The sequence below is a fragment of the Neltuma alba genome, unplaced genomic scaffold (assembly GCF_004799145.2).
Source record: "Neltuma alba isolate B1F8T4 unplaced genomic scaffold, ASM479914v2 tig00011591_pilon, whole genome shotgun sequence".
Lineage (NCBI taxonomy): Eukaryota > Viridiplantae > Streptophyta > Magnoliopsida > Fabales > Fabaceae > Neltuma > Neltuma alba.
Genome location: NW_021636244.1, coordinates 433,854 through 459,066, shown reverse-complemented (window position 1 = coordinate 459,066; position 25,213 = coordinate 433,854). Strand labels below are relative to the sequence as shown.

The following is a 25,213-nucleotide window of genomic DNA, read 5'->3' as shown; positions in this document are numbered from 1 at the left end:
ATTCTAAATATAAGGCCTAATTTATTGTGTAAATAGCATGATAAATTAGCTATTATATTTGGGACTGAATGGTAGTGTATAAATAAATATATAATAAAAAAATCAATAAACAACTTTTATAAAGACATAAAGTGAAATGAAAATACTCCTCTGGTTCTTAATATAGGACAATGAGTTGGTTTTGGTCCTAAATATAAGACCCATTTTTCATATTATCAATTATCTCTAAATTACCTCTATGGATATTCTTTCAATCATAATCAAGTAAAGAGAAAGATGGGTATTAAGAAATATGATTACGGTATTTTAGGAAAAAGTGTCATATTCTTATAATTAACTAACCTACCTAATTTCTTAATCTAATCAAATAGTTAAATGGTCTTATATTAAGGAAGAGTACTATTTAAAAAAAGCTCTAGTCCTTAATACAAAACGTTGTTTGACTTTTATTTTTAGCATAATTATAAGACCTCAATTAATTTTGTTTTTATATTTATTCATTTTTTTTCAAGGTAGTCCTTCTAATAATAGTAATTCTAGTCAATACACTTGATTCGTAAGAATATTTTAGGAAAGACAACACTTATTTATTACAAATAACTAACTTATATTATTTTTTAATTACTCAAATTAATCAACTAGCTCTTATATTTAGAACAAGAGTTAGTATTTTAGAACGGAGGAACAATAAAATTTCAGGGGCCATGTTCTCCTTTCCTTAAAAAAATGTTTTTTTTTCCCTCTTATTGGAACAACTTATGGCATACATTTGAATCACTAGACAACCTTCATGACAAATTTGTCAATTAGGCTCCTTGCTTGAATTAATGATCCGCATTGATTTTCAAAGGTAGTATTTGGTAAAATTGGTATTTTTAAATTTTACCCAAAAAATTGTATTTCAATTTATCAATTTTTTTTTTCACATTGCACAAGAAAGAGCTTATATTTGTAGTTTTTCTTTCTATAAAACCTAGGTTGGTGGAGAGGAAAGAGTGGATAGCTACCTCACTGCATTACGAAAGCAAGCTTTTCTTTTCTTTTCTCTTTTCTTTTAATGCTTATCTTTATGTCGCACTTCATTTTCATAATGCAGAGTGATGCGATTGGGTTTGAGCATAAAAGGATTTCATGGGCACAACTGAACTTTGATATGCCAGCAATCTCATGCTACACTATACTATTATTTCAACTTATTTTTGCAAATTAAAACTGAAGTGAAAGTGCATTATCACATAAATACTTCTTAAATAAGTATATTTTTTCTAGGTATAACTATTTTTATTAGAGACAATCTTATTCAAGATACTGTCGGATACTTCTCCTAACAAGGATTTAAACATTGGTTCACCATGTTGTAAGAGAATAGACTTTTTCATTAGACCCAACCCTTATTGTTACTTTTTAAATTAGTAAGGCACTTTAAAATAATTTTAACTAGGTATTTTAGAGCGATATTAGCTTTTTTTAAAAAATCCCTCTTCTTTCTTATGCATCGGAAATTCAGCCTTTTCTTGTGGTGGCAACCCCTCTTTTTGTCCCCCCCCCCCTCTTGGGAGCAGTCGTGAATGAACAATCTGGTAGAATTTTAACTTATTTTCACTTCTTGCTTTCTTTCTGTTGCACCTCTTTGCAATTTTCTTTTAGAAATTTTTTTTTGATATGCCACTAAGTAAATTCGATTCATGGGTCCCAAAGGTTTCAAATTTGATTAACAGAAAAAAAGTTAGTAGGCCATTAATTGTAATAATCTTTTATTTATCCCTACCTTTAGCTTTGCATCTTAATCAATATCACTGCACTTTCAACAGCAAATAGTCAAAGCATCACAATATTTCTTGATCATTCAGGGCCAAAATCTCATGCTTTATTTGTTTATTCAACATCTTTTTTTTCTTTTCCTTTCACTGAAAATGATTGTTAAGTTTGTCCATATCCCAAACAATCTTCTTATTTCAAGTAATAAAAAATAAATCATCAACTCTAACACTAGGAAGTCCATTGATTCTTCGAAACTCCTTAACTCCAGGAGGAACAATCATCAAATCAGAGGACAAAATCTTTATTTGGTCTTGGACCCTAAAGATTGGGTCAGTCCAGTGCCAAGGACAAAGGGTTGAAGGTAAAAACCTACACATAAGACGCATAACACCTGTGAAAAATTAGGAAGAATGATAATTAGGGACCTTATAGGAAGTCTAATATTAAATCAAAACCTCATCACAACTAAAGTTTCCAAATTCAGTACTCTTTTTCCTTATATTTCAGCATTGAAACCTTTAAAAAGACCAAATTTAGTATTAAGTTTCTTATGAGATACCTAGTTGTCATTCTCCCTTAAAATTATTCACTTTTGCCTTTAGGTATCTTTAAGGAACTAGTCGAATGCTTCTTTATCTGTAAATCTGATTCAAGGCAGAGTTGGAGTTAGAGAATCCATAAACCTAGAGAAAGCATTGCCTTCTCAGAGTAGAACCACAAATGCTTCCCAGAGAAAGCATTAGCAAGACCAAGTTTTTCCTCCACAAAACTCTTCAAAATTTCAAGTCCTTCTTCTTTGGTGAGTATCAAAAGCTACCCAGATCATTTTCCTTCAATCCTTTCTCTCGTAGAAGTGGCAATGCCGAGACCTATACAAGCGAACAATTCTACCTTGAGTTTTATGATCAGTGGCAATCTGAACTCAGGAGGTTAAAGATGATTGAAGAAGAAAATAGCATCATCATATCAGGGTTGAAATCAGAAGAGCCAGAGATATTGGAGAATGCAGCTGAATCTACTGAAGCCGTAATGGGTTTTGTGAAGCAAAGTCCAGCGAAGAAATGCATTGAAGGAAAAGAAGAAGGAGAAGAAGATAGAGGAAAAGAGAAGAACCAAAAAGAAAATCTGAGTTTAGCTAAGGGAAATGGAAGAGGAAAAGTTCAAGTTTTAATACAGAAGATGAAGGAAATGGAGATGATGGATGTTGATGACGTGGAGCACTTACTGGACATAGAAGAGGCACTCCATTACTATTCTCGCCTCAAGTGTCCAGTTTACTTAGATGTTGTGGACAAGTTTTTCATGGAGATGCTCTCTGAGTTCTCTGTTCCTCCTCGTTTACCAGAACCAAACTCTTAAATGGATACCCGCATTACAGAGTGTTTATGTACATGAAATCTGTTTCATCTTACTATGTCATGCCTCCCATTTTCCATCTCATGGTGTGCTGTGTGGTTGACTTGTTTGGTTTGAATTCCCACAAGCTATGGAAGTTTTCTTTTTGTTTTTGGGTTCCAATAGTTTTCACTGCATCCTTGAATTCTTGTTAATTTATCAATGAAGAAAGTAAGAAACATAGGATTAAGATGGAATTTAAAATATTATTCAGTTATTTGAAATGCGTGAGAAATCAGAAAACACAAGTACAGTCATGGCATCTTAGAAACCTTAGCCGTGAGCATGAGGCGGCAGAGGCGCCCGTATGGGATGTTAGAAATTCAAACAAGGATGGAGGGAGGGACATTGTCTCGAATCTAGTGTAAAGCATATATGCATGCCTTTAGAAAAACCCACCTCCCAAGAAAACACACATTCTCTCTAAATTTCGGGCAAACTACAAGTTTATGATCTTTTTAAAAAATTATTTGCAGGTGAAATACGCATATAACACTCTCTCAAATTCTAAAGATAAAAACTATTTTTCGCACTTTTTTATTATAGATGTAGGACCCTTTACAAAGTATGATACAATATTTATTGGTTATTACCAAATATAAAATTGAAAAGGTTGGTGAAAAAACAGGGTTTACCTATTATTATCTCATTTTTTCAATAAATATAAAAATTTAATAGAAATGGGTTCGAAAGAAAAAGGAAAGATTATTAACTATCATTAGCTGCCTTTCTTAATCCACAAGATTTGTTTCATATGATCCTGTTTTTAGAATTAAACGGAATGTATAATTTAAAATCTATAACTTAGATCCATACAAAACACAAACTCACAAGTCAAAATCTATTTTTTTTATCCTTTGGGATGTTACCAAGTACAGTAAGAATTATGATATATTATTATTACCATAGCAACGCTTTCAGCAATGCACATCAGGAGGTATTTACAGCTGCAGAATATGCCTCCAAGCTGAATGAATAAATTCTTAGCAGTTTCCCATAATTATCTACTTCCGAATAAGCAGTAGACTATTTAATAATAAAGAATCCGTTCATAACCCCCAGACATCAACATAGAGCTTTATACATGAATGCTGAGTAAAGATAAAGTGAAGACTTTCAGCTTCTGGTCCCAGGGAGAATAATCATGATACAGAATAATTATGAATCATCTAGCATAATGCCGCCTGATATGCCGGATCTCACGTAATCTCCAACTGAACCGCAGAAATGCATGGTTTCACATTTAGTTTATGAAGCACATAACTTTTTCCTTCCTTGCTAAACGATGTTAGTAACCAGCAGCGGAAACCAAAACATTATGCTCCTTTAAGCGTTTCTGGAAGTGAGCTAAACGATCTTGCAAGTGCAGGATACTAGCAGCCTTCTGAGATAGAATGGCGTTTAATCTTGTTACATAACCATCTAATTGATTGCCTGGTTGATCAGCTTCAACCAAGAGATTCATTTCCTGTAAGCATATGTGCATAAACATTAATTATAAGCAAATGATGAACTTCCTGGACCCCACCTCTAGATTGAATGATGCAATGGGGAGGAACACTATAGAACTTTTTTCTCGGAGCCATTCCTTTTCTAGGATGAACACTAGAGGCAGTATGCGGCTTACTGCCTGACGACCAAGTTTTTATTATTATTTAGACGGTAGACCAGGTGCCAAATATATACTTGCTTCTTTTGCCAACAAAAAATCTCTAGAAAGTGTGCGCTGCTCTTTCACAAGTCACTGGATGAGACTTCAAGCACATTATTTATCCAAGACCCGTGAAAAAGCAACAAGATGAGAAGCATGCTCCAGGCGACTCAACATTTAATGTAAAGGCATTTACAAAACTAGCGGAAATTTCAAAGTTTGACGCACATGGCTCAGTTGCATTCTTGACAAGACATCTAAAAGAATGCCGAAGATATCAAATTTATATACCTCTCTGACAATACTCATGGTATCTTCTACTTGTTTCCTGTGAGCATTTACAAGGTCCTCCTCCTCCTGAAATTACAAATAGGAAAATAAACATTATCTAACAACGAGCTCTAGACTTTGCCGTATGATAACCATTCTCTCAAGAGTTACCTGGAGGAGGGTATTCAAATCATCATCTGAATGTGTAGTGGATTCAACTTTTGGCACGTCTTTCCATCTGACCTGACCATTGGGCTTCTTTAACTTGTCCTGAGCAGTACTGTATGATTCTATCTTCCCATTTTTCTTCCAGGAAGGTTTCCCCTGCTCATAGTACTCTTCAGACGGACTAAATTCATCATCCTCATCTTCTTCAGGCCATGTATCTGCTGCACGGTCCTCATAGGTTGATGCAGTAACCGCAGATAAAGGCATGGTAGTTGATTCTTTAGGGTTGAAATTTGAAGATAAAACTTCCTTTTTAGGATTGTTCCCTTTTGACAGGCTTTTCACCCTGGATTTTCATTCAGATTGTAAAAGCAAAGACATAAATTTTTCTGTTCTCATTTATCATAGCTATAGTTGTTTCGTGCCATTGTGAAGCATGGGAGGTTTGAAGGAGGGAGATGCTGAACCATGAAAAAAAATCAGCATTACACAAAAAAAAAAAAAAAAAAAAAACTTAATTACCTGTCAGCATATCTTAATGTGTTAAGCGTATGTTCACACGAGCCAGAGCTTGGTGATATGCATGAAATCATAACAGTGCGGGAGTTGCCAACAAATGAATCCCTCAAAACCTCAGTCAATTTGCTGCCTCTGAAAGGGATATGTCCCTGGTCATTATCTAGAGCTCTTATGCACTCCTTCAAGGCAAGTAAGCTCTTATTGATCTCAGCTCCTTCAATTCTGCATTATAAAATTTTAAACAACCAACGACAAAACAAAACTGTTAAGAGGTTTCCAAACAACTGAACCGTGTTCTATACACTAAAGTTTACCAGGTCTCAAAATGCACGAGTAATATATAAAGCTTGCAAGGGCAAAGAGGGGGAAATTAATAAGAGTTCAATGGCTATAATCTCAAGTATGATATGTATTTGTTATGTTCACATATTGCAGCAGGACAAACTCCATAGATGGGCGCAGGAAACTGGAGTTGATAATAAAGTATAGGACCAGATTTGCAGTACTAAAATCAAAATTTCTATCAACAAATTACCTTGTGGTTACAATTTTTTGGGAATGAAATAGCACAGAGCCAAACCAACAAAGCAGTTAAGCTTTATTGTTGAGACTTTTAGGTCAACTAAATAAGTAGATATGTTAACACATCTTATCCTGCTTCAAGCTCATCAAGCCTACCTTGTCTGTTTGTCATTGTCTGTGGTATCAGCTCCACGTTCACTTCCAGCAAGATCTATGAAGGAGAGCTTGCCAACAGGACGGGGAGGCTTGGATGCGTTACCATCAACTAACCTCTTGATGGCAAGCTGAAGTATTGCATGTGACCGAGAAGATTCCTCATTTGCACCTGTGGTGCCAGTACTTCTTGTGCCACTTCCTTTCTCAATCAACTCTTTGATGGTCTCTACATCCGAGACTCTGTATTCTTGCAAACCCACAATGCAAACTTGCTGCTTTCCATCCTCCCTCATGCAAAGTTTTCTGCAGAAGTAAATTTCCTCATGAGGACGCGATTACAGACAAAGGCTAAAGAAGTAAGCATCAAACTGACTTACTTTCGATCATTAAGGAGGTCAAAAAGCTTCCCACCATATATTTCAAAGAAACTCACAAACAACTGAAATCCCTGGCTCCTGTAAGTATGGTGCATCAATCTCAAGATGTCCCTTGATGCCTTAAGCGGAAGTGGCTTCATTGTGTATGTTTTTCCGCTACCTATGTAAGTAGAAAACAATACTTAGAAGTTTATTTAGGATATAACTTGATTATAATACATGCCAACAGTAGTGCAAGCCATCAAATTCCTCTGGACATGAAACCTGTTGTAGATTTTAAAACTATCTCAGGTTTGTTTTGGCATCAAGATGGTGCAGGAGAAATATAAAAAACCTGGGTAATATCTATATCACCCAAGAACATCTACTTGTAAAATTGTGCTTAAAGTAAATAAAAGAGGTAGAACTGAAATAATCATATATTTCCAGATCAACAATTTTTTTGGTTGGTAATGAACAGAAAAATGAAAAAATTATACTGAGATAAAAGATATGAAGTGCAAGTATCACTTCTTAAATTCACAGAATGATGTGCTAAAGCTGGCTTGCTGCTATCACCTGTTTGCCCATAAGCAAAGCAAGTTGCCTTCGTGCGTTGAAAGATTATTGGAACTATGGGCTCCACTGTTTCACAATAAACCTGAGAAGATGAAAATGTTAATATAATACGAACATATATTTCCCTTTTTTACTCATTTGAACATTTAATACATAAAGGTACCTCATCATTCGTAACCTCTTCATTCAAGACAGCATCAAAAACAAATTCGTGCTTTTCTACATATTGAGTCAAGTCAACCTGCAAAGAATTCAAATTTTAAATTAAAATCTTCTAATATAAAGCATTGATTAGAATCAAAATGTCAAGCCAAAAACTTCTTATAAACACAAATTAGTGAAGGAATATGCGAATAAAATTACAAACCAAGAAGCTTAGATAATAGCATCCTCAAATATTGAATATTGCTCAAAGTCAAGGATAAGCATACCGCATTTCAACTATGGATATTACTTCTCATCCTCTTGCCAGTTACACTTACCTTAAGTTTAGTTTCATGCACTGTTAAAGAATTGGAGTATGTTTCTACAATATCTTCCTCATTCTTTGTTAGCTCCTTCTTATTCAATGGTCTTTTGCGCACCTGCATTCAAATCATGACACCCAAATGTTAAAACAAAATTAAAGATGCAAGCAAGGCTCAATGTTGTAGGACGAATCTTAATCTTCAGAGTTGAAGGAATTTGTTAATGAAGTTATTTAGTTTCTTTTTTCTTTTCTTTTTTTTGGGGGGGTGGGGGGAGGTAATACAATACAGGCAAACAGTCCATAAACGCTTCAAGTGAGGAATGAATCCACGGATCAGAAATTAAGAGGAGAAAACAAATGGGTAAATTGGATTTAAGAGAGAATATACCACAACTTTAATTTTTGCTACAGAACTAGATTTCTCTTTGTCTGCAGAAAAACTCTTGAAGAGGTTGTTTTCCGGAGCACGAGCTCTACCAGTCTGTTTGTTTGGAATGTATGGTTCAGAGTCATCAAAGCTTCTACCCCGAACAGGATGATACGTGGAACTACTCTCATACACATTGGTAACTGGCATCTGCCACGTTGGAAAGTAACAGCAAAACTAAGTCATCTTTCCAGAATGAGAAATCACTTGCAATAATTCAAAACAAAAGCAAAATAATAATGATAGCAAAAATAAAATTTTGCACGACAACTTCAGAGTGTAATGTTTATTGTCTTCAAGTAATCAACTTCACTATCATGTCTGGATTCATTTGACATCTCTGATCTTTACATCGCCAATCAACCAAAACAAGGTTTAATGGGTGAAAAAGGTTCAGAGTTCAGGATCTTTTGGGGTACACATCAACTGAGCTCTAGCAGTTGAATTTCTTTTTTCTTTGTCATGAAAGAAGCCTTAGTCCAGACAATTTCAAGTGCTAGAGCAAGCCAGCAATGCTGGGGGTAAATGAAAATTTTTCAAGACATTCATTGAAACATTGCATACTTCAAAGATGCGATGTGAGTATGAGTCACGACTTCATATCTGAAGGAAAGCATATGATTGTTTTAGAACCATAAAGGCCAGAAATCAAGTGGAAGCATTTATAGGAATTCACCTCAGGAAGAAGCTCGGTATCAAATGAATGCAGATCCAAAAGCCCAGGGCTAAAATCACCAGGTGAATCTTCACCATTCTTCCTCTGATTTAAAGACCGGTGATTCCCAGGCGGTGTCGACGGTTCTGTGTAATACTCATTCGCCCCATTAAAGCTCCTTTGCGGATTCCTGAACATTCTACCTCCCATCCCTCCTCCACCATAGAAGTTATAGTCCTACTCGCATTTCAAGCATCCACTAAGTAAATATTGAAATTGCAGAGAAATAAAGTCGGAAGATAACATTATCAGATCATCATCATAATGGCAGTTAGACTTCTTTTCAGAAAAAAAATTGGATCATCGGCAAAGGGTTATGATTATTTTCGGATTATAAATGTGAGAAAAGAAGAAAGCTCTGCTAATAAATATAGTCTTAGTTCATGCGCGTGCCACTAGCATCAGGGTGGGGGTATCAATGAAAAGGGGAAAAATTCAAGTTTTCCCTCCCATTTTCCACAATTTTCTCGTCAGCGAGATTAGAAATGAGACAGTGACACACATGTTAAAGATCAGAACCTGAAGGGGAGGAATGGGATTGCCGGAGGATTGAAGGTGTTGAAGACCTGCTGATTGCAGCCACCTCCCATTGGATGAGCTGTCCAGAAAGTTGTCCGAGTACTGGCGTTGGTGGTGCACTCCCGTAGCACCAGATCTCTGTCCCTGCCTCCCTCCTCCGTTCATCTTTTTTCCCTCTATCCTCGTTCTTTTTCTTTATTTCCCTTAAAACCCGACCCAGAATCAGATCAAATCACAGCAACTCCACTTTCAAGCTCTGAAACTCAAAGCCAGCTCCGATCAGAGTATTCCTTCCCCAAACCGATCGGAATCTTTATCCGCGGAGTTGTCACAGAAAATGCTTCAACAATGCGCACGTAAAGCTCAATGGAATCGGAGGAGAATAAAAAGACGGGGAATGAAGAAAGCGTGACAGAGCTGATGAACTACAGTAGATGCTAAAAGGCTGTGCGGACTGTAGTGTACAACCGAAGATACAGGAAGCATGAAATGAACCATGTACTGAGACATGTCTTTGAAATTCCTTGAGAAGGAGGGCAGACTGGGATCGGCACGTGGCAACAGAAGGAACGTGCGAGTTTTTGGCCTAGCAAACAGACGCGACGATGTAGCGATGGTTCCCGTGGGCTTCGAAATTGTTCTTCCATCACACGCCGTCCCACATGGTGTGGGGACCGCCATGTTCCGTTTAGATTTTCGGGCGATCCTTCATCGCTCCGCGCTTGGCTTCACATTCAAAAATTATTCCTTCTTTGAGGACTTCACAAGAAGATGCCACGTGTCGTGATACCGTCTGGAAATCGAACGGGTCATTGGTGAACGGTGCGTTGCATTTTGCTGCGGTGCCCCGCGCCGGTGTTGTGGTTATTGGGTCTACGGCCCAATGTTGTCAGGCTTAACTTAGACACTAGGCCTTATCAAAACATCCAACCCTTTATTTGTATTCTAGTACCCTGTCTTTCCATAATTGGCCGGGCCGGATGCTTCTGGTGGCTATGTTTGTTGGGGCTGAGTAAGCAAGGTGGCAAAATACCAATATTCCTATAGTCATGTTTAACCTGTCCTATCTTTTGTACCAAAAAAATAAATTTGTCCTATCCTGACCGTCTCGTCATATCCCAGAGATGGAACAAAAATGTTTCATGAGAAGACGGGACAGAGTCATCCCAACCCCATCTCGACATATTTGCTTTTTTAAAAAAATTTGTCCTATCCTGACCGTCTCATCATATCCCAGAGACGGAACAAAAATATTTCAGGACAAGACGGGACAGAGTCATCCCAACCCCATCTCAACATATTTTCTTTTTTTAAAAAATTACTTATAAATTAATAATTATTATTAGATTATTCAATTCACTTATTAATAATACTACCTCCGGTCCTTAATATAAAACCCTGTTTGACTTTTATTTTAGTCCTAAATATAAGACTCCAATCCACTTTGTCTCTCATATTTACTCAATTTTTTTCAAGATAGTCCTTCTAATAATTATAGTTATAGTCAATACATTTGATTAGCAAGGATATTTTAGGAAAGACAACACCTATTTAAAACAAATAACTAACTTAACTTACTTCCTTAATCTCTTCAAATTAGTCAACTGGCTCTTATAATTAGGACCGGAGGTAGTAATCATTTTTTGCATTTTTAGCTATTAAGTTACAATATTATCTCAACAAAATCTTATTTCTCAATAGAATAATTCATAAAGCAATTATATAGTATTTTTAACGGTATTTTATAATATTGTTTTTGTACCTTTTTTGTATTATATAATTGGGTTTTTTACATAATATTTTTTTAGTATTTTTACCCTCAGAAGCCTAATAAAAATAAATATTACAAGACAAAAAAAAGATCCAAACCCAGAAAATTCAATGGTTTGTAATAAAAAAAATTGAACTCGACGGCTTAGTCCCGATGGGATGGGGACGGCCACGGGACAGGGGATGGAAATCTCATCCTGTCCTTGTTTACTGAGACAAGCCTACTTTGGTCTCGTCTCATCCTATAAACAACCCTATCATTACCAGTAGAGATTTGGATTCAAAAAATCTAATTTTAATATTTTATAAAATTATTAATAAATAGTTAAATTCTTTCACCTCACTTATGTGACTCTCATCTTTCCTTTGCCCCTCCAAATACATACAAAATAATTTTACGAGTTATTATGATCAAAACCCTTCTAGACCGTCCAAATTGAATCTCGATGATCTAGATTTGATCTAACACAAACCTATCATGATGGCATGAGGCCCTTGCACTGATATCAATTAAGACGGGAAGGCGGAAATGTTAACAAGCATGCCTATATACACAACAAACACTCATTTTAGTCTTGCCATTTTCTCACTTTGACCAATCTCCTCTCTACACATTTTTTAGCATTTTCTCTCTATAAGTTCTTTCCCATGGCTGGTAGGGTTCGAATCACCTTGACTGAAGTGCCCGGCTCAACTGATCAACAGTTTCAGCTTCTTTCAGGGCGTAAACTAGTCATCGAGGTCATAGACTTCCCTACTCTCCCCCTAGCCACCGTAAACCTCACCAAAGATGATAATGCTGGTGAAAATATGGTGGCTATAAAGGATCCAAATCCAACAGGCTACTAAGTAGCATTAGAAAAATAGGCTAGTCCAGTCCATCTGTCACATGCTCAGGCTTAAATGAGCTAGCCCGTTATGAGCTCGGGCTTAAATGGCTTATAAATAAGTCTCTTACTTATTGTAAATCAGATCTAACATGCAATATTACAGTACTATTCAGAAAATCCCTCTTTCTCTCATCTCTCTCTTCCGTTTCCTTGAGTCTCTTTTCTCTCACCTCTATGTTCTTATCTCTTGTTATTCTTCTTATATTTTTTGCCCTAACCACAATAGTGGTATTAGAGTTGTTAACTCCACGTTGCGTTTTTTAAACTCTGATTTTTTTTTTGGACTCATTTAAACTCTGATTTCTTCTTCATGAATGATCATAATGAATAGTGAGATAGAATCTCCTTAATCTGTATTCATGACTTAATAATATCATAATGCGTGCAACACGCATCTAAAAAGGCCACATCAAAGTGTATATATACTAAACTATATATACATCTTATTTATGAAATAAGTTAAGATTTAATTTAACATTTTATACTATTCAATTAAATTCCATTTTTATTAATATTGAAAATGAAATTACATATTAGTTGTTCATTTTTAATTGAGAATGGTTTGAGTTATAAGTTTAATAGAAAAGCAATCTAAATGGTAGTATCGTGAGAAATTGTGAAATTAGTTAAAAGGATTTGAAAGTTTTACTTTAAAATAAACAAAAGCATGAATCAAACAAGACAACAAAGTAAATTAAATTAAACTAAATGAAGCGTTACAATGTTTTCCTCAAAATTTTTCATTCCCTTAAACTACAATAAAAATGAGCCATCTTCTTTGACTATTCATTCATTCTCTTACTCGAAGATCGCTCGTCTCAAGCTTTTCACCATGCCACTCACCGTCTTTTTGAATTCCTCCCCCACCTACAACACATTTATTCAACTTTTGTTTCCTTAAAAAAATTAAGAAATTGCAAGTTTACAGTAACTTAAATGCTCAACTTTGTGAAAAACTTGAAATCAGTACAATGAAAAAATATATACTCCTCCGGTCCTAATTATAAGACCCAATTGACTTATTTGAGGAGATTAAGGAAGTAAGTTAAGTTGGTTATTTATAATAAATAAGTGTTGTTATTCCTAAAATATCCTTGCTAATTAAGTATATTGGCTAAAACTATCATTATTAGAAGGATTATCTTGGAAAAAATACATAAATATAAGAGAGAAAATGGATTGGGTCTTATAATTAGGACCAAATAAAAAGTCAAATTGGGTCTTATAATAAGGACCGGAGGAGTATTATGTTGGTATTATTATAAAGGGGCTCTTCTATAATGGAGAAAGACATCTTAATCAATTAACAAAAATAGAGGTAAAGTGATAACATCTCTAATGAGCTGATTGTGAGCGATATTAAGTCAAAAGTCTTGGTTATGCAGTAGTGATGCTTCCTTATTGTCAATAGTTGGCCCCTGCTGCTGCATTTTCAGATGATCAGGTTTTTATCTTATTTATTATGGAATCTGAATTGCATTCACACCTGCAATTTGTTAGTCATGTAAGCTTCTCTTTTGCCTTTTCTTACCACTTTATTTATATTTTCCGTTGTTACAAAGTAGCTTTGGCAGAAAAAATGCATGCCTATCAAGTAGGGCTATGTATCTATGTGTCATGCTCCTTATTATAAGAATTTGCTAACTAATTAATGCTAATATATAAAACATATAAATATAAATAACTACTTAAAGAAACATTTCTAGTTTTTTCAAGGTTCTCCATTTGAAAGAATTGCCAATAACAATGCAGTTTCCATAAAAAAAAAAAAAACGAGGCATTTGAAATGCATCAACCATAAAATCTATCAAACAAATTAAAATTTACAAGCACTCAATCCTTCTTCCTGTCAAAACTTTACTCTCTTCAATTTATTGTTAGATGCTTTGCTTGCAAGTTTTACTTGACAAATAGCTTGGTCGTAATTGCTGTTGTGGTGAAAAATGTCAGCATTCACCATCACAATAACAGCCTACGAAAAGATGCATGTATATTGTTTGCCATGCTTTGCTCGCTTGCTTTATTGACTTGTTTGAGATGTTGCAACATCATATCTGGCAGTATCGATATGTACTGCTCTGGTAAGGTGCATGTTTGAAGCATGACTAGAGGGTGTTTAGATAGAAACAAAACTATAATTTTAAAAGTGTTTTTACGGTATACGAAATGAATATATAGAGGAATTTGTTTTGATTTGTAAAAAAGTGTTTCTAAAAAATATTTTTGAGGTGTTCTAAACACCCCCTATAATAGCATTCTTCTAAAAAATCGAAACTGATATAACAAGGGAGCTTCGCCGATTCACCTCGTGACTGAATTTTACACTCATATAAGCGATAATCGTCTAAGACTCCATAATCTTTTTTTCCTTAAAAAAAAGCAGTTTTAACTTGCTTAACGTAATTGATAAAAAAAAATCCTTAGAAAAAAATCACATAAAAAAAGGAAGCTGTTTGCATGGAAAACATTTTTGCCTTTCTAAAACCAAACCCTACTTAAATAGGGGTCAGGAAAAATGATTTATTAGGGAACGAAAAAATGTCATTTAATGGAAATTTGTGTAGAAAAATATTACTAGTACTATAAAAGAATTTCGAACAAGGTAGAGTTAGCCCGCATTAGATTAGATACCTATCAAGTGGGGCCATGTGTCACTTTCATATATGCCTATATATTAAATCTCAATATCATATTAATTTTTATTCTCTCACTATTCTTATATAGGCATATATGATTAAAACTATCAAAGAGTTTTATAAAAAGAATTAAAAAATTTTTCGTAGAAGAGCCTTATAACTAGGATAAGGGGGAGTAGTGCACACATATAAGAAAAACATACTTCAATCGTTCTTAACTTCTAAAAGTCTATTGTCATCCGCTAACATACACAAAATAGTAAATATTCAAAATTCAATAATATGTAAGTAATTAATTAATGCTAACATATAAAACATATAAATAAAAATAAATACTGAAAGAAATATTTCTAGTTTTTTTCAAGGAAGTTCACCACTTGATGGAATTGCCAAGCGACATATAGGGCAATTATTCTTCTTCAACAACCAGTTAACAATGCAATTTCCATGAAAAAAATGGGAACAAGGCATTTGAACTGCATCAATCCTGAAATCTTCTAAACAAATTGGACAAGCATCCAACCCTTCTTCTTGTTGAAGCTTCACTCCCTTCAATTTATTGTTGGATGCTTCACTTGCAAGCTTTGCCAAGCAAAGCTGATCTTTCATAGATATTTCTGTAGCTTGATCGCAGTTGTCATTGTTGTGGTAAAAAATGTCAGCATTCACCATCACAATCATAAACATCATACGAAAACTTGGGTGTGTGTTGTTTGCCATGTTTTCTACGAAATTTAAAATCTGTTGTGCCATAGATTTCTGATTTTTTTCAGGAACATTAAGAATAGAAAGAATGTAATTTGTGGCTTGCTTTATTGACTTGATTGAGATGTTGAAAAAATCATATCTAGCAGCATGGGTATGTGCTGCACTAGTAAGATGCATGTTTGAAGCATGGCTGTAATAGCGTTCTTCTAAAAAAGTTCTGATATTGAAGCATCTACCAGAGGGAGGAAGTGCTGGATTCCCATCTAAAAAATCGAACTTGATATAATAAGGAGCTTCGCCCCATGAATGGATTTTACACTCATATATGCGTGAATCGTCAAGAAGATGTGACTCCATAGTCTTTTTTCCCTTAAAAAAAAAAAGCAATTTGATCAGTTATTCTGGGGAAAGGTTGAAAAATCCATATATCATCATTGTGAAAAGCTAACGATATTAAAGTTGCTTGGGTTTCTAATTACAGATAAAGGGAAGGTAATTATCATCTGACTACACAAATGTTAGAAGATAATTAAGGAATTTACTATATATATATATGTATATATGGACACACTCACACACACACACACACACATATGGTGCATAAAGAATAAACAACAAAGCAAGGCACCATACCATGAATCACGGCGTTAGTATAAATTAAATACCATAAAATACGGCACTTTGAATCTCTCCAAGTTATTCAGTTAAGAAAATATTATCTCTAGACTTCGTTCTTCTTTATTTAGATCTTTCTGAGATCTGGTATATAAGCCTACGATGAGACGTGCAATGAGAACTTAGGTAATGTTTGTTATGAAATATTGAAAATGAAGGATATGGATTGGGATTGAGATTGGAATTAAGAAAATCTATTAAAAAGATATTTAACATGAGAGATTGCTTGTTACGTAGAATTAAACAAATACATAGGTCTGAGATTGACGAATACCATAAGGGAAAGTGGTATTCCCCAATTCTACCTTCATGAGTTTGCATAATCCCATATAACGAGTAATTACTCATGTTAAAGACTTTTTTAATAATTTTTTTTCAATTGCAATGATAATTCTTGTCCCTGATTCTCAATGATTTGTATCAAGCAGCATTTTAGGATCAAGTAATTAATTCATTATATGTAGTACAATTCAAGTATATAAAATTGATTAGCCGCATGGTGAAAGAGATAAACTAAATGTAACACATAAAGTAATTTATCTGTCAATCCACCCATAACACTGACAGGGAATATTCAATCCAGATAATGACAAGAAGTTCATCTTGTATAGAATCAGTAGAAAAGGAAAAGAAACAAAATGATGCCATTAAACGGGAAGAGAAGAGAGTCGCCGGACGAGAAAGAGAGACTGACCTGATATATGGTGCTGCACACAAAACGGGAAAGGAGGGGATCGAAGTCGAACGGATAGGTTCAATTCATTCAAGAACCAAGAGGTAACAAAGATATTGCAGAATATTAAAGATAAATAACCCTTGTTCTCTGGTCTTTGTTCAAATTCTTAATGGGCCATAATCCTAGATATTAGATCAAATCTTAACTATTTCTTATCCCGTATATCTTTTCTGGCCCTTTTCATATATATGTCAGTAAAAAAATAATATTGATTAATATTTTATAAGGAAATAAATATTATTTATATCAATTATGTATATGAAGTTAAACGTGGAGAACAAAAGAAAGATATGACGCGATTTTTACCTTTTATATAATGGCTGAATTAAATTAGTTTTATAACCGATAATTTACAGATCTTGGGATCGGATATATTGAAACGAAATGCCAGCTAACCGTTAATGATATAAAATTTTCATTTAAATTGTAATCTGACTAGAAATTAACATCTCTTATTTATCTAATCATATGAAATTTTCATTACTAGCCTAGAATTTTTTTTTTATCAGCGCTTCGAATATTTTTTTAATTTCACGTGGTTAAAAGCTTTTAATCTTCTTTCTTTAATTATCTTTTTTTTACTCCTAGTAAGAATTAAACATATTAAATTAAAACCTATTACACATATGAAAATTATTTTCGTTAAAAATTTTTACTTCATATATTAAAAGTTATTAGCCTTTTTCGTTAATTCATAAGCGGCTTTAAAACTTTTAAATTTCTTTCCTTAATGGGCTAAAGTGCAAATTTGCTTCGATCCTATTTCGTAGGTGCAAATTTATGTCCCCTATTTTTAGTGATGCAATTTTGTCGCCAATCTTTTTTTGAGTACAGTTTTATCCGTAATTTTTTTTATGTGACTATATCCCTGGTCTTTGGGAGTGCCAAAAAAATAATAAGAGGTAAAATTACACCATTAAAAAAATTGGGATAAATTTGTACATGAGAAATATGATGAGGAACAAATTTACACATTAACCCTTCTTTAGTTCCTAATTTTTTATTGGAAAAAATTAGTCTATTAGTATTCATATTTTCACCAAATTTTGAATCAGGTCTTTATAATTTTTTCTTTTTTATTTCATCCTTAATGTTTATTCAATTAGGGGTGTTGGTACTTCTGTGAAATCAACTTGCAAACACTGTTAATATGAGTTAAGGGGGATGAAGTGGCTTGAATAAAATCTGACTAAAAACACATGCGAAGCCGACAGGGTGTGTTTTGCAGGCCAGTTCAAAGCAATGGAACTGCTAGAACTCATTGACATAGCAGAATTCGCCACAGTTAGAACTCAGGCCTTTTAACCTAGTCAATTTCACAAAGTCTTCATTTTGAACAATTTAACACTCGAAAAACGAAAGCTAATGACCCACATCTTTGCGCTTTTCCTTCTTTATTTGCAACCAGGTTCATTGACATAAGCCCACACTAACTTGCTTCATCCCAAAGCCGTTTCTCACTCCTTAATGACTCCAAATCTCTAAATACACACATTGAGTTCAACATATACCCTTCCTCAGTGCCAAAAAAAAAAAAAAAACGCTCTGCCTCTGCGTTTGATTTATATATATGATCTTTTGGAAACTCACAATAGTTTGTTCCTGGAACTCTGTGGAGAAGCAGAGGAAGATGAAAAATGGGTACTTATGTGTCGTTCACTTTTTATGTATATCTCAGGATGGGGGTTGTACATTATACACGCACAAGCTTCTTGGCTATCATGAATGAATGAATATATAGTAAAATTGTAATGGAAAAGCAACTGCAGAAATAATCTTAAAAATCATGATAGAGTAACTCTTGAGAACTCCAGTTTTTAAGGGGTCAAGTTAGTAAATATGGCATTCACACGTAAGATAGGCTTGTCTTCTGCAACTGAACAAATGCTTCCCAAAAGGTTACTCTGTTTTTTGAAGCAGAAAACAGGATAGTGAGTGGCCCTGTAAGAGACTTTCTGAAATCAATTGGCCCCGAAACTGAACCGCAGCACATGACCCATTGGCATTGTGGGCGGGAAGGCAGACGAAGATCAGGCGAGGGTGCTTAATTAGATTTTATTCGGGCCACTTCTTCCTTGTTAACTCAAATTAACGGCGCTTGCAAGTTCATTTGACAGAAGGACCAACACCACTAACGAAATAAACTTTAAGGATGGAATAAAAAAAATTATAAAGACCCAATTCAAAATTTTATAAAATTATGAGGACCAGCAAATTAATTTTTTTTTATTTCTTATCTTAACAGTATGGGGTGCGGACTTCATAACTCTCTCTATAGTTTTTAATTCTTCTTTTTCCGGTTCATTTTCCCCGTCTCACTATAAATGGAATGGCTCTTAGTTATGCTAAGTCCTGTTTTTATATTAATTTGCTACGTTACGAAGAACTAATAATTGTTGCTAGATTTAGTTACAGTATTTGACTTTAAATAGCAAGTAAAACTCAACATTAGCTTTAAGTTATGTTTATTATTAGTAAATGACTTTTTCTTTCAAAAGCAGACTAGGCTCAAAGGCTCAAAGCCAAAGTTTGTTGCTTTTACCAGCATCTGCATTGCGTTGTGATGAAATTTTTTTTTTTTCCCCAACGAACCAGATTCATCCTTATTCCTCTTGCTAAGAATCACAAAATCATCTATTCTCTTTTCCATTCTTTTTATATTTCTTATTGTCTTGTTTCAAGCTTATGGGTTTATTGTGCATGTTTCTCTTGTATATGCTTGTATTGTACTAGAAGGCCTTCCTATGGTTTCATTAATGGCCACTACAGAAACAGAGAAACTTGAGAAGCAAGATCAAGAAAAGCAACTGATGAATACTATGTGCTTCTGAATGCTCTAAAAGGAATGTGGAAAAAAAAAAGACTGAAAAATTTTCCATCTTTATTTGCTTGATATAGAAATATTGATATATTTGGCAATTACATCAAGTCATGACTGTGAAATATAATATCAAATCGAAACTTGAATGTTTATCAGATTCAGAATACCACGTACTGATATGTTGTATATTCTGTCAACTTCCCATATTGACCCTATAATCGCTTCCTTTCTCTTCTTCAAATAGCTTCTTCCATTTGAATAGTTCCATTGCTAAACAAACACCTCAGAGCAATCTCATAAGCAGAGAATATAGCTCCATTCACCACAAATGCTCTTGTAACCGCAGTTCCTAAACCTCGCCATAACACAGTGGACCCTTCTTCTTTCACACTCTTTCTGAGACAATCAAAAATGCCTCTGTACTTCACTGAAGATGGGGTTTGAGCTTGAAGTCTCGTCTTTATAACATCCAAAGGATAGCAACAAACCCAGCTCGCTACTCCAGCTAGACCTCCTGCCATTAACATGGTGTTCAAGCTTTCTTGGCCACTTTTTCTGCAACCTGGGTGGAGTTGTTCTCTCATGTACTCGTAGGTCCAGAAGTAGAAGCCATGGGAAGGGGCGTCTCTGAGCACAGTGATGCCCAGACCTCTGTAAATTCCCTTCAGACCCTCTTTCTTCCATATGGTCTTGGCTACTTGTGAGGGACCTTTGTGAGATTCTGTCACTTTGCCTGTGTTTTGGAGCTGAAGGCGAATCTTGACCAGTTCTACTGGTGAAAGGAGGAGACTCTGTACGGCTCCGGTGGTGAATCCTCCGAGAGCCACGCCCTTGTACGACGGAGGGTCGGTGGCTGACACTGATGTGTCACATGCTCTTGAGAAAACTGCGTAGATTTGAAATACCATGGCATTCTGCAACAATAAAAGCTAGAAATAGTCACCATCATAAAGTACTCAAACTTTCAAAATTTCAAACAAAGATAAAAATTTTTTACCCCTTTCTGAGACCCTAAATAACCTATGGCCTTGTGTATAGGACATGTGGCCCTAAGGCTAAGGCACCCCACATGGCTTAAAGGTGAAGTTAGTTAGTCCCATCTCGTGCCCTGGGCTTCATGTTTAAAAAAACCCAAACACCACACGCTGGCCCTCAATAATCCACAAGTGGGTGGTTCAACAAATTGGTATCAACAAGCATCATCCTGATTTGACCCTTAAATTTAAAAAAAGATTTCAATTCAGAGACGATTCTCGCGTCCCAGTATTGCAGGATATCAAAATTGCACATTTTCATTGTTGTGTTCGTCCGTAAAAGGAAAAAAAAAAACTCGTAATACTCTTGTTTTGGGCTCTTGGCCCTCCCTATTTGACTATTTTTGTTTAGTAGCCACGTTTGATTCCTATCCAAGTTATTTAAGAAGACGTACCCCACACTAAAACATTGAGTAAACAAAACAAAAATCTGATCTAAATAATATTTAATGCTAGAATTCTAAAAAGGGGTATGAAATCAGGGAAACCTTATCCTGAAGTTCGCCACCAGCTCAGAAAGAAGAAGATTCATTGATCTCATCATGAAAAACAAAAACTGGGAAAGTTGCTTTTTAAAAGGAATCAACCTAGTTTATTCCTGGAGGTACGACACGTTGGCCCACTGGTATCGCTTTAACACGATACCAGCTATCAAGTTCCTTCAAATGAATCCATCAGAACAAAGCTTAATACCCAATCAAACTTCAAAATCATTTGAGAAATTGGTAGGTTCTGGATGATCAGTTATATGAAGTATCATTCATGGTGATAAGGTTCTGGACTTATGGTCCCACAACCAAAGAATTTTCTTATTTCTTACCTGAGCGAACTAATTTCTTAGTTGAATCTGCATCTAACATTTAGGATTAAACACAAAAGAAAAAACAATGGAGGGAAGAGATGAAAGTAGAATGGACCTGGAAAGTGACAGAGGCTAAAGGAGCAGCCATGCCTCTGTACAGAGCAAATGGTCCTTCCTTGGCCACCACATGTCTGAGAATGCTGAAAGCAGAGCCTTTGTTGGAGCTCTGCTGACGGATGCGGAGGGTGTCGAGGGGGTAGCCGGAGAATATCCCGGCAATGCCTCCAAATCCTCCGGCGACGAACTCTCTGCCCCAGCTGCTCGCAAGAAATTCTGGCCAGAAATCCATTATCTTCTCTTTCTCATTAATCAAAATACCCCAACCAACTCTGAAGAACCGATTGACCAACTTATCGTGCGAGCACAAAAGACCCCAAAAGTTAAAACTCTTTTTTCTTGCTGTTGCTTGCACGGATCAAATTGCTTTACAAATCCTCGAAAAAGTTACTTACTTGATTTTCTCTCTGGGTTCTTCTTCTCTGCTCTGCAAATCTTAAAAGAAAACAATCTAAAGGGGCGATTTTCCTCCCACGTTCTTGGTTGCAACTCGAATCGTTTATATTGTTCCCTGAGACGATCAAAAATGGCAAGCCCTTTTATTTTGTAGCCTTGGATACTTTTCACCAACCCTTTTTTCCCGAGACAGAGAAAACAGAGAACAGATAAGAGAACCCAGATATCGGTTTGTTGATAATAGGCGGAAGCAGGGGCCAGCGAGAGCTTATATTTTTTTGTTGGGGGGGAGAGGAGCGAGAAAAAGCGCAAAATGCCAACGTTCCTTTCATGAGGAGCAATGCGAGTGGGACACGTGGACCAATAAGTTGGCTTACTGGTGTAGGCTGGTGATTCATGGGCTCATGGGTGCGTTCAGTCTAGTGGTTACCAACTTGAATATTAAAAATTGAAAAATAAAATTGTGATTCGGCTGGGGACATTGGAAAATAGGTTTTTTTTTGGGCATAAAATAGAAAAGGAATTAATTTGTGGGGGTTTTGTTTGATCTGAAATTCAGATCTTGGGGTTTGGGAAATGATTGGGGAGGGCGTGGCTTTTGATCAGGGAAGGCTGCAAATTGCAGTGTTGTCAGGCAAAAATCTGACATCACCTCCATCCATTTGCCTGAACCTCCAACCAAGGTTACTGTTTGATCCCCATCGCCAAATTCCGTGCATCGCACTCTCCCTCTCCCTCCCGCGCGCACACGGTACATTGTGTGTTAATATGTAAAACGGCTGCATAACTAATTTAAAAGAGACAAGTTTGTAAGTTATAATATCGTAAGTTTTCGGTCAAAAAAAAAAAAATATCGTAAGTTTGAATCTTATTATCAATATAAAAGTTTTGTTAGTAGGTGATATGAAAACACCCTTCTAAATGCTCTTTAAGTATGAAGGCATATTCTGACTCATAAGCTCTCGAGATTTAACTTACTCAAATTTTTTTTGACCCAAATTAAGAAATTTAAATAAATTATTTTAAAGTATTTATTTTTTCTCCAAATTAATTTATCTGATTTAATCACTAGTTTATCTGATTTAAAGTATTTTAGAGGATCATGTAACATATGTTGTAATTAAGTTTTTTTTTAATTTTGTAATCTCTTCAAATTAATTAACTGATATAATATAATACTACCTCTTGTTTTAAATATAAGAGTTAGTCAAAGATTTAATTGAGTTCCAAATATAATATCTTAATATATTTTTATCTCTTATATTTATTTATTTTTTCCTAAAATAGTCAGCATGTTGATTGCACATATTAAATAATTTCCATTCTAATATATATGGTTAATAAAAGTATTTTAGAAACAACACTTAGTTATTACAATTAATTAACTTAATTAATTTTCTTAATATTTACAAATTAGTTATCTAGTTTTTATTTTAAGAAGATGAGGAAGTATAATTTATGCTCTTTTTATTTATTTATTTATTTATTCATGCACAGCAATATCTTTTTAATTTGGCTGTGTTTTTCCTGGTTTGTAAGTATGTTTTGAGTTTAATTATTTGTCATTAATTGCTTGGCTTGATTATCTGTTCTTCCAGGCTTCTTACAGTTTGTTTTGTTCCGCGTTACGCTTTCAAGCCACGACAGTTCGTTCATGCTTCATAACATTCCAGGTAGGAAGGATGCAAACTGCCATTTTCTTCAACTTCGTCCTTCAAGCTTGCAAATTGCAATGTCAACGTTGTCTAGAAACCAATTTGGGGTTATGCTTCAAGGCTTTGTATAGTGGTTCTGGTTTTATTGTTCCTAGTCCTGTTTTGCTCTTCTATTTTATTGTCGATTGAGTATGAGTCACTTTGTTTCAATGTTGGTCAATTATAAAAGAGGCATTGTCAACTACTCCAGGCGTTATTGTTTTGGAGACCAGGGGCTGATTGTGCCTTTCATGTTTAAAGACGTAGTGCTCATTCAGAATGGTGGTATGGTTTTTCAAAAACAACTTTTTAACCACAATTTAGATAATACAAAAAAAAAAAATATGTGAGAAAATTTTGTCTAATTTACGTTAATGTGCTTGTAAGTATTTAGCCCTTAAGCCATCTCCTTTGGATGCTTTGGGTGATTAAAGTTAAAATAAATAAGCGAACGTAGTATAAAGTCTTGTTTGGAATATCATTTAAAAATATTTATAAGCACGTTTTATGTAGATGGAGATAAAATTCTTCTAACATATTTATCTCCACAAATCACGATTAAAAAGCTACTTATAAGCTATTCGAAATAGCTTTGGCCAAACATGATTTCAATAAAGTGATGGATGATGTTGCAGAATCGATTACTCAAACCAAAACACTTGTGTGGGTCCTTTGATTGATGTCATCTTTGGACCAGCATGAATATGAACTACTATCTTTGAGACTGCGCTAACCTTGTACAGGTTTCCCAGTCATTCACGTAATTAAGGCCCTATTTCTTGGTGATATATGTTTTTAAATCTCGTCCGTGAATAAAAATGGGTTTAAACGACAAACGAACAAGTCCTCTCATTCTTTTCGCTACCTCCCCATATGTGTTTTTGTGCCTCCAATTACTTGATTGCTCAATGATAGTTTTGGATTCCCATGTTGAACATGAATGATTAAACCATTGCTAGCTGGCCCTTGTGGGGGGGGGGGGTGATCACGGTTCACATCATTAATCGCTCTAAGGATAAGATGACCCCTATTTCGGTAAATTAATATGCAGGTTCTTATAGTTTTACTTAATTAGATTCTTATAGTTTGTTTTCTTCTCATGAGATTTTTATAATTTCCCATATTTTTCACTAGGTATTTATAATTTTATATGATTGATAAAAGAAGAAAATTCAGAAAAACTTAATAAAAATTTAGTAAAACTATATGAACTAGGTGAAAAAAGGAGAATAACAAATAATGACTGTGAAAAGTGTAAAATTTCAAGTCAAGATTCATTACAACACTTTAACTGGTTTGAATAACAATTGATTTACAAGCAACAACATTTTTTTTTGGTGAAAATACCTGATTTAGAATTTTGCAATTTTTATGATTTTTTGTTTTTCCCCATAAAAAGCCGGAAGGATATTGGTTTTTCCTAATAT

General features: G+C 34.9%; 4 protein-coding genes across 4 annotated transcripts; 1 reads left to right on the top strand and 3 right to left on the bottom strand.

The window, feature by feature from the left end:
• Positions 1–2,481: 2,481 nt before the first annotated feature.
• On the top strand, positions 2,482–3,248 carry LOC114715396 (uncharacterized). Its single transcript, XM_028900234.1, has one exon. It carries the CDS (start codon positions 2,482–2,484, stop codon positions 3,118–3,120), a length of 639 nt encoding a protein of 212 aa, XP_028756067.1. The 3' UTR covers positions 3,121–3,248.
• Positions 3,249–4,029: 781 nt separating this feature from the next.
• On the bottom strand, positions 4,030–9,975 carry LOC114715393 (kinesin-like protein KIN-13B). The gene is made up of 12 exons (XM_028900231.1): positions 9,508–9,975; positions 8,950–9,165; positions 8,235–8,423; positions 7,860–7,961; positions 7,541–7,618; positions 7,378–7,459; positions 6,820–6,979; positions 6,443–6,745; positions 5,768–5,986; positions 5,249–5,591; positions 5,099–5,164; positions 4,030–4,624 (listed from the first exon to the last, which is right to left on the bottom strand). The coding sequence occupies exons 1-12, from the start codon at positions 9,670–9,672 to the stop codon at positions 4,445–4,447; spliced, it is 2,103 nt and encodes a 700-aa protein (XP_028756064.1). The 5' UTR covers positions 9,673–9,975; the 3' UTR covers positions 4,030–4,444.
• A 5,188-nt stretch (positions 9,976–15,163) lies between these two features.
• Positions 15,164–15,868, bottom strand: LOC114715406 (E3 ubiquitin-protein ligase synoviolin B-like). The gene has a single exon (XM_028900248.1). The coding sequence runs from the start codon at positions 15,866–15,868 to the stop codon at positions 15,164–15,166; it is 705 nt and encodes a 234-aa protein (XP_028756081.1).
• Positions 15,869–19,786: 3,918 nt separating this feature from the next.
• On the bottom strand, positions 19,787–22,241 carry LOC114715461 (mitochondrial arginine transporter BAC2). The gene is made up of 2 exons (XM_028900331.1): positions 21,695–22,241; positions 19,787–20,657 (listed from the first exon to the last, which is right to left on the bottom strand). The coding sequence occupies exons 1-2, from the start codon at positions 21,926–21,928 to the stop codon at positions 19,980–19,982; spliced, it is 912 nt and encodes a 303-aa protein (XP_028756164.1). The 5' UTR covers positions 21,929–22,241; the 3' UTR covers positions 19,787–19,979.
• Between the last annotated feature and the right edge of the window lie 2,972 nt (positions 22,242–25,213).